The sequence below is a fragment of the Eschrichtius robustus genome, chromosome 15, assembly GCF_028021215.1.
Source record: "Eschrichtius robustus isolate mEscRob2 chromosome 15, mEscRob2.pri, whole genome shotgun sequence".
Lineage (NCBI taxonomy): Eukaryota > Metazoa > Chordata > Mammalia > Artiodactyla > Eschrichtiidae > Eschrichtius > Eschrichtius robustus.
Window position 1 is genome coordinate 70,573,058 of NC_090838.1, and position 9,920 is coordinate 70,582,977.

A 9,920-nucleotide genomic window follows, 5' to 3' on the forward strand; every position below is an offset into this window, starting at 1 on the left:
ACTTTATATAAATGGAATAATACAGCACATAGCCTTTATGTCTTGCTTTCTTCTCTTACATTATATTTGTAAGATTTGTTAAGTGTTAAAACATGTATTTGTCTTTTACTCAGTCTCATTTACTGGTTACTATTCAACAGTGTTAATATGCTACAATTCACTCATACTACTTGAAAAATAATGGCATAGTAAATATAAAAATAATGGCATCTGGGTAATTGCCAGTTTGGAGCTATTATGAAAACTGCTGTAAAGCATATTCATGTGGCAGAGGAGACACCACCACAGTTGCCACCACCTCCGGGATTTCTGGCTCTTTTCTCTTCATCTTAAATTCGGGTGTCTTTTATGAATAATCAAAAGCAGCAAAAGGCAACGCTATCAGGCTAGCGTTTTAAAACCAGAAAAAGAGATGAAAAAGAGAGGTTTGACTCTACTCAGTTTCAAGACTGCATTATTCAAGGCTTAAATGAAACTGGTACTGATTTGGAAGCAGTAGCAAAGTTTCTTGATGCTTCTGGAGCAAAACTTGATTACTGCCGATATGCAGAAACACTCTTTGACATTCTGGTGGCCGGTGGAATGCTGGCCCCAGGTGGTACACTGGCAGATGACATGATGCGTACAGATGTCTGTGTGTTCACAGCACAAGAAGTCCTAGAGGCCATGTAAGCATTTGCTCAGGTTTTTAACAAGTTAATCAGGTGCTACAAATACCTGGAGAAAGGTTTTGAAGATGAAGTTAAAAAGCTGCTGCTGTTCTTAGAGGGTTTTTCAGAGTCGGAGAGGAAAAAGCTGGCTATGTTGGCCGGTGTTCTTCTGGCTAATGGAACACTTAATGCATCCATTCTTAGTAACCTTTATAATGAGAATTTGGTTAAAGAAGGGGTTTCAGCAGCTTTTGCTGTAAAGCTCTTTAAATCATGGATAAATGAAAAAGATATCAATGCAGTAGCTACAAGTCTTCGGAAAGTGAGCATGGATAACAGACTGATGGAACTTTTTCCTGCCAATAAACAAAGCAATGAACACTTCACAAAGTATTTTACTGAGGCAGGCTTGAAAGAGCTTTCAGAGTGTGTTTGGAATCAGCAAACCATAGGAGCTCGTAAGGAACTCCAGAAAGAACTTCAAGAACAGATGTCTCGTGGTGATCCATTTAAGGATAAAATTTTGTATGTCAAGGAGGAGATGAAAAAAAACAACATCCCAGAACCAGTTGTCATCGGAATAGTATGGTCCAGTGTAATGAGCACCGTGGAATGGAACAAAAAAGAGGAGCTTGTAGCAGAGCAAGCCATCAAGCACTTGAAGCAATACAGCCCTCTCCTTGCTGCCTTTATGACTCAAGGTCAGTCTGAGCTGACTCTGTTACTGAAGATTCAGGAGTATTGCTATGACAACATTCATTTCATGAAAGCCTTCCAGAAAATAGTGGTGCTTTTTTATAAAGCTGAAGTTCTGAGTGAAGAACCCATTCTGAAGTGGTATAAAGATGCACATGCTGCCAAGGGGAAAAGTGTCATCCTTGAGCAAATGAAAAAGTTTGTAGAGTGGCTCAAAAATGCTGAAGAAGAATCTGAGTCTGAAGCTGAAGAGGGTGACTGAATTTGAAACTACACCCTCAGTAAAACAAACAGGAGTCGCAGATAAAATGTCATGTCTCATGTGTCCTGGTTCTTACATCTTCCTACCTCCCTATATCAAGCATGATATAAGGGCTTTCATGGCAAAGTTTATTTTAACTGTTTCTATGGTTACTGGAAATGTTGGATTTAGTTTCTAAAACCATGTTTTAGAACTAGTCTATCTGGGAGAATCCTTCTTTGTCTCTTCCAGCTTCTAGTGACCCCTAGTGCTCCCTGGCTTTGGACAGCATAACTCCAATCTCTGCTCCTGTCTTCACATGGCCTCCTCTCCTCTTTTTATAAGTACACTAATCATTGGATTTAAGGCCCACCCTACATCCAGGATGATATAACCTAGAGATCTTTAACTAATGACATCTGCAAAGACCCTATTTCCAAATAACATCACATTCTGAAGTTTCCTGTGGACATGAATTTTGGGGCAATTACTACTTAACCCATAAAACAGATTTTTGTTTCATTTTGTTATTCCATGTTTTTATTGTTGAGTCCTAATTTAGCTACAGTGTAGTCAAAGAAGCTGTTCTTTTTTTTTTTCACACACACACACACACACTGTATTTTATTTTTACAAGAGATAAATAGACTGACACCGAGCATTGTACATGGATGACCACAACAAAAGCAACAATGATTGCAATTACCAAACATGAAATACACTCATACTATATCATAATATTGACATTCAGTCCAGTAATCCTCCACTGTAACAGCTCCTTTACTTTGCAGTGAAAATTGATTTGTATATTCTTTGCCTCTGAGTCCTTGTGGGATTTTTTTTTTTTTAATTCAGACAGAAAGTCACAAAAATTACTCATCCTCATCAGTTCATTCAGTCCCATGTAATTAATTTTTTTTTTATCTTGATCTTTTGTTAGCACTTTTATGAGTTCATCAGTTTTTCATTAGAGTTCTGAAAATGCTTATTCATTCAGTTCAGCAGTACAGTCAGTTACCAGAAACCAGTACTTGTCAGAGTCTTTTCTATGAATTTCTTGAAGATGAAACCCTTTTACAGGAACATATTTGCAAAAGCATCAGAGTACACCCAGAACTGTCTGTAAATGACAAAAGACTTAAAAATGACCACAGTTAAAGATTTGATGACAGTTCATAATAATGCAGTTGACATGAAAATTAGTTATTTCTGAGATATACATTTTAAAGTAATAACTAGGATTATGACTTATAACATTATACCAGAACATATAAGATTTTTAGAAATTTCATGTAATGTCTGAAACATTTATATTAACATATTTCCATATATATTTCCATACAAATACAAATATAAGATTTTTAGAAATTTCATGTAATGTCTGAAACATTTATATTAACATAATTCCAGACATATTTCCATACAAATACAAATATAAGATTTTTAGAAATTTCATGTAATGTCTGAAACATTTATATTAACATATTTCCATACAAATAACCCAATGAAAGTTTAGTATTAGTTGTTTTGTTTGTTTGTTTTTTTATACTGCAGGTTCTTATTAGGCATCAATTTTATACACATCAGTGTATACATGTCAATCCCAATCGCCCAATTCAGCACACCACCATCCCCACCCCACCGCAGTTTTCCCCCCTTGGTGTCCATATGTCCATTCTCTACATCTGTGTCTCAACTTCTGCCCTGCAAACCGGCTCATCAGTACCATTTTTCTAGGTTCCACATACATGCGTTAATATACAATATTTGTTTTTCTCTTTCTGACTTACTTCACTCTGTATGACAGTCTCTAGATCCATCCACCTCTCAACAAATGACTCAATTTCGTTCCTTTTTATGGCTGAGTAATATTCCATTGTATATATGTACCACATCTTCTTTATCCATTCGTCTGTTGATGGGCATTTAAGTTGCTTCCATGACCTGGCTATTGTAAATAGTGCTGCAATGAACATTCGGGTGCATGTGTCTTTTTGAATTACGGTTTTCTCCGGGCATATGCCCAGTAGTGGTATTGCTGGGTCATATGGTAATTCTATTTTTAGTTTTTTAAGGAACCTCCATATTGTTCTCCATAGTGGCTGTATCAATTTACATTCCCACCAACAGTGCAAGAGGGTTCCCTTTTCTCCACACCCTCTCCAGCATTTGTTGTTTGTAGATTTTCTGATGATGCTCATTCTAACAGGAGTGAGGTGATACCTCATTGTAGTTTTGATTTGCATTTCTCTAATAATTAGTGATGTTGAACATCTTTTCATGTGCTTCGTGGCCGTCTGTATGTCTTCTTTGGAGAAATGTCTATTTAGGTCTTCTGCCCATTTTTGGATTGGGGTGTTTGTTTCTTTAATATTGAGCTGAATGAGCTGTTTATATATTTTGGAGATTAATCCTTTGTCCGTTGATTCGTTTGCAAATATTTTCTCCCATTCTAAGGGTTGTCTTTTCGTCTTGTTTATGGTTTCCTTTGCTGTGCAAAAGCTTTGAAGTTTCATTAGGTCCCACTTGTTTATTTTTGTTTTTATTTCCATTACTCTAGGAGGTGGATCAAAAAAGACCTTGCTGTGATTTATGTCAAAGAGTGTTCTTCCTATGTTTTCCTCTAAGAGTTTTATAGTGTCCAGTCTTACATTTAGGTCTCTAATCCATTTTGAGTTTAGTTTTGTGTATGGTGTTAGGGAGTATTCTAATTTCATTCTTTTACATGTAGCTGTCCAGTTTTCCCAGCACCACTTATTGAAGAGACTGTCTTTTCTCCATTGTATATCTTTGCCTCCTTTGTCATAGATTAGTTGACCATAGGTGCGTGGGTTAATATCTGGGCTTTCTATCTTGTTCCATTGATCTATGTTTCTGTTTTTGTGCCAGTACCATATTGTCTTGATTACTGTAGCTTTGTAGTAGAGTCTGAAGTCAGGGAGTCTGATTCCTCCAGCTCCATTTTTTTCCCTCAAGACTGCTTTGGCTATTCGGGGTCTTTTGTGTCTCCATACAAATTTTAAGATGATTTGTTCTAGCTCCGTAAAAAATGCCATTGGTAATTTGATAGGGATTGCATTGAATCTGTAGATTGCTTTGGGTAGTATACTCATTTTCACAATGTTGATTCTTCCAATCCAAGAACATGGTATATCTCTCCATCTGTTGGTATCATCTTTAATTTCTTTCATCAGTGTCTTATAGTTTTCTGCATACAGGTCTTTTGTCTCCCTAGGTAAGTTTATTCCTAGGTATTTTATTCTTTTTGTTGCAATGGTAAATGGGAGTGTTTCCATAATTTGTCTTTCAGATTTTTCATCATTAGTGTATAGGAATGCAAGAGATTTCTGTGCATTAATTTTGTATCCTGCAACTTTACCATATTCATTAATTAGCTCTAGCAGTTTTCTGGTGGCAGTTTTAGGATTCTCTATGTATACTATCATGTCATCCACAAACAGTGACAGTTTTACTTCTTCTTTTCCAATTTGTATTCCTTTTATTTCTTTTTCTTCTCTGATTGCCGTGGCTAGGACTTCCAGAACTATGTTGAATAATAGTGGTGAGAGTGGACATCCTTGTCTCGTTCCTGATCTTAGAGGAAATGCTTTCAGTTTTTCACCATTGAGAATGATGTTTGCTGTGGGTTTGTCATATATGGCCTTTATTATGTTGAGGTAGGTTCCCTCTATGCCCACTTTCTGGAGAGTTTTTTATCAGAAATGGGTGTTGAATTTTGTCAAAAGCTTTTTCTGCATCTATTGAGATGATCATATGGTTTTTATTCTTCAATTTATTAATATGGTGTATCACATTGATTGATTTGCGTATATTGAAGAATTCTTGCATCCCTGGGATAAATCCCACTTGATCGCGGTGTATGATCCTTTTAATGTGTTGTTGGATTCTGTTTGCTAGTATTTTGTTGAGGATTTTTGCATCTATATTCATCAGTGATATTGGTCTGTAATTTTCTTTTTTTGTAGTGTCTTTGTCTGGTTTTGGTATCTGGGTGATGGTGGCCTCATAGAATGAGTTTGGGAGTGTTCCTTCCTCTGCAATTTTTTGGAGGAGTTTGAGAAGGATAGGTGTTAGCTCTTCTCTAAATGTTTGATAGAGTTCACCTGTGAAGCCATCTGGTCCTGGACTTTTGTTTGTTGGAAGATTTTTAATCACAGTTTCAATTTCATTACTTGTGATTGGTCTGTTCATATTTTCTATTTCTTCCTGGTTCAGTCTTGGAAGGTTATACCTTTCTAAAAATTTGTCCATTTCTTCCAGGTTGTCCATTTTATTGGCATAAAGTTGCTTGTAGTAGTCTCTTAGGATGTTTTGTATTTCTGCCGTGTCTGTTGTAACTTCTCCTTTTTCATTTCTGATTTTATTGATTTGAGTCCTCTCCCTCTTTTTCTTGATGAGTCTGGCTAATGGCTTATCAATTTTGTTTATCTTCTCAAAGAACCAACTTTTAGTTTTATTGATCTTTGTTATTGTTTTCTTTGTTTCTATTTCATTTATTTCTGCTCTGATCTTTATGATTTCTTTCCTTCTGCTAACTTTGGGTTTTGTTTGTTTTTCTTTCTCTAGTTTCTTTAGGTGTAAGGTTAGATTGTTTACTTGAGATTTTTCTTGTTTCTTTATGTAGGCTTGTATAGCTATAAACTTCCCTCTTAGAACTGCTTTTGCTGCATCCCATAGGTTTTGGGTCATCGTGTTTTCATTGTCATTTGTCTCTAGGTATTTTTTAATTTCCTCTGATTTCTTCAGTGATCTCTTGGTTATTTAGTAACGTATTGTTTATCCTCCATGTGTTTGTCTTTTTTACGTTTTTTTCCCTGTAATTCATTTCTAATCTCATAGCGTTGTGGTCAGAAAAGATGCTTGATATGATTTCAATTTTCTTAAATTTACTGAGGCTTGATTTGTGACCCAAGATGTGATCTATCCTGGAGAATGTTCCATGCACACTTGAGAAGAACGTGTAATCTGCTGTTTTTGGATGGAATGTCCTATATATATATCAATTAAATCTATCTGGTCTATTGTGTCATTTAAAGCTTCTGTTTCCTTATTTATTTTCATTTTGGATGATCTGTCCATTGGTGTAAGTGAGGTGTTAAAGTCCCCACTATTATTGTGTTACTGTCGATTTCCTCTTTTATAGCTGTTAACAGTTGCCTTATGTATTGCAGTGCTCCTATGTTGGGTGCATAAATATTTATAATTGTTATATCTTCTTCTTGGATTGATCCCTTGATCATTATGTAGTGTCCTTCCTTGTCTCTTGTAACATTCTTTATTTTAAAGTCTATTTTATCTGATATGAGTATAGCTACTCCAGCTTTCTTTTGATTTCCATTTGCATGGAATATCTTTTTCCATCCCCTCACTTTCAGTCTGTATGTGTCCCTAGGTCTAAAGTGGGTCTCTTGTAGACAGCAAATATATGGGTCTTGTTTTTGTATCCATTCAGCCAGTCTATGTCTTTTGGTTGGGGCATTTAATCCATTCACGTTTAAGGTAATTATCGATATGGATGTTCCTATGACCATTTTCTTAATTGTTTTGGGTTTGTTTTTGTAGGTCCTTTTCTTCTCTTGTGTTTCCCACTTAGAGAAGTTCTTTTAGCATTTGTTGTAGAGCTGGGTTGGTGGTGCTGAATTCTCTTAGCTTTTGCTTGTCTGTAAAGCTTTTGATTTGTCCATCAAATCTAAATGAGATCCTTGCGGGGTAGAGTAATTTTGGTTGTAGGTTCTTCCCTTTCATCACTTTAAGTATATCATGCCACTCCCTTCTGGCTTGCAGAGTTTCTGCTGAGAAATCAGCTGTTAACCTTATGGGAGTTCCCTTGTATGTTATTTGTCGTTTTTCCCTTGCTGCTTTCAATAATTTTTCTTTGTCTTTAATTTTTGCCACTTTGATTACTATGTGTCTCGGCATGTTTCTCCTTGGGTTTATCCTTTATGGGACTCTCTGCGCTTCCTGGACTTGGGTGGCTATTTCCTTTCCCATGTTAGGGAAGTTTTCGACTGTAATCTTTTCAAATATTTTCTCTGGTCCTTTCTCTCTCTCTTCTCCTTCTGGGACCCCTATAATGCGAATGTTGTTGTGTTTAATATTGTCCCAGAGGTCTCTTAGGCTGTCTTCATTTCTTTTCATTCTTTTTTCTTTATTCTGCTCTGCAGCAGTGAATTCCACCATTCTGTCTTCCAGGTCACTTATACGTTCTGCCTCAGTTATTCTGCTATTGATTCCTTCTAGTGTAGTTTTCATTTCAGTTATTGTATTGGTCATCTCTGTTTGTTTGTTCTTTAATTCTTCTAGGTCTTTGTTAATCATTTCTCTCATCTTCTCAATCTTTGCCTCCATTCTTATTCCGAGGTCTTGAATCATCTTCACTATCATTATTCTGAATTCTTTTTCTGGAAGGTTGACTATCTCCACTTCATTTAGTTGTTTTTCTGGGGTTTTTTCTTGTTCCTTCATCTGGTACATAGCCCTCTGCCTTTTCATCTTGTCTCTCTTTCTGTAACTGTGGTTTTTGGTCCACAGGCTGCAGGATTGTAGTTTTTCTAGCTTCTGCTGTCTGCCTTCTGGTGGTTGAGGCTATCTAAGAGGCTTGATGGGAGGCTCTGGTGGTGGGTAGAGCCGACTGTTGCTGTGGCAGTCAGAGCTCAGTAAAACTTTAATCCACTTGACTATTGATGGGTGGTTCTGGGTTCCCTCCCTGTTGGTTGTTTTGCCTGAGGCAACCCAACACTGGAGCCTACCTGGGCTCTTTGGTGGGGCTAATGGCAGACTCTGGGAGGGCTTACGCCAAGGAGCACTTCCCAGAACCTCCGCTGCCAGTGTCCTTGTCCCCACGGTGAAACAGAGCCACCCCCCGTCTCTGCAGGAGACCCCCCAACACCAGCAGGTAGGTCTGGTTCAGTCTCACCCAGGGTCACTGCTCCTTCCCCTGGGTCCCAATGCACACACTACTTTGTGTGTGCCCTCCAAGAGTGGGTTCTCTGTTTCCCCCAGTCCTGTCGAAGTCCCACAATCAATTCCCACTAGTCTTCAAAGTCTGATTCTCTAGGAATTCCTCCTCCCGTTGCCGGACCCCCAGGTTGGGAAGCCTGACGTGGGGCTCAGAACCTTCAGTCCAGTGGGTGGACTTCTGTGGTATAAGTGTTCGCCAGTCTGTGAGTCACCCACCCAGCAGTTATGGGATTTGATTTTACTCTGATTGCGCCCCTCCTACCATCTCACTGTGGCTTCTCCTCTGTCCTTGGACGTGGGGTATCCTCCTTGGTGAAGTCCAGGGTCTTCCTGTCAATGATTGTCCAGCAGCCAGTTGTGATTCTGGTGCTCTCGCAAGAGGGAGTGAGAGCACGTCCTTCTACTCCGCCATCTTGGTTAATCCTATCAGAAGCTGTTCTTTTTGAACATCAATTCTTCAAAACCAACAGCTTCATCAATTTTTCTAAGTGTTCCATGTGTTCTTTAAAAAATGAAAAGTTCTCTACAGTAAGCCAAACTTTTAAAGTCCATTTTTTAATCTTGTCTACTTTAATTTTCTTTCCTGGTCCCTCAGTTTCTGAGAGATATGTATTGTTGTGTTTACCTATATTTTCCTGTCATTTTTCCTGCATACAAGTTTGAGTAAAAGAAAATAAACTCAAATTTTATCTTATTGGTATATTTGAGCCTTTTGTTCTTACGAGGTAAACTCATAATATATATTAATATTTTTTGGTCTGGAATTTGATTTTGTCAATATTAACATTGCTCATTAGCTTTATTTTAGTTAGTATTTGCCAAATATATCATTTTCCATCTCTTCCATGTTTTGGGAGGTCAGGCAAAATAAACAATAAACTAATCAAAATAACATATACAAATGGTTTTGAAAGTCAAATAGTTCCAGTAAACTTATAACAGAAATCAACAGTTTTCAAACACCACCAATTTATTTAGCCATTTCTTCTAGTATCACTATCCTTGTTTCCAAATAACATGCTTTATATTGCTGTATCCTTTTTAGTTCCAGAAATTATTTTTTTATTTCCTTCTAGGATCATATGGATTTACCTTTTATAGAACTTTCCTGTCACACCCATATTCCCTCAATCTATCTTCTGAAAAGTTTTAGTCCTATATTAATGTTCATTGTTTATATATTATGTAAATAGTAGTCATGATGATTAAATCAATATTCAGTGATTGTGTTATGTTTCTATTATTCACAGTTAAACCAACTAGTATACTGTAATCACATTCATTTTCTTTTACAAAGTTTTGCTTTTACTGAGGAGTTAATAATTGCCTATTTTTGCATTTGCTATGTTTCT

The 9,920-nt window shown here is 37.0% G+C and overlaps 1 protein-coding gene across 1 annotated transcript; it reads left to right on the forward strand.

Annotated features, from left to right (window-relative positions):
- Positions 1 to 308: 308 nt before the first annotated feature.
- Positions 309 to 1,749, forward strand: LOC137777523 (eIF5-mimic protein 2-like). Its single transcript, XM_068564346.1, has 2 exons — positions 309 to 595; positions 685 to 1,749. Exons 1-2 carry the CDS (start codon positions 512 to 514, stop codon positions 1,606 to 1,608), a joined length of 1,008 nt encoding a protein of 335 aa, XP_068420447.1. The 5' UTR covers positions 309 to 511; the 3' UTR covers positions 1,609 to 1,749.
- Positions 1,750 to 9,920: the final 8,171 nt, after the last annotated feature.

Excerpts from the sequence above, each read along its gene's own strand:
- LOC137777523 (XM_068564346.1), top strand. The coding sequence starts at position 512 with ATGCTTCTGGAGCAAAACTTGATTACTGCCGATATGCAGAAACACTCT. Across the intron at positions 596-684 it reads CGGTGGAATGCTGGCCCCAG|GTTTTTAACAAGTTAATCAG; the intron begins GTGGTACACTGG and ends GCATTTGCTCAG.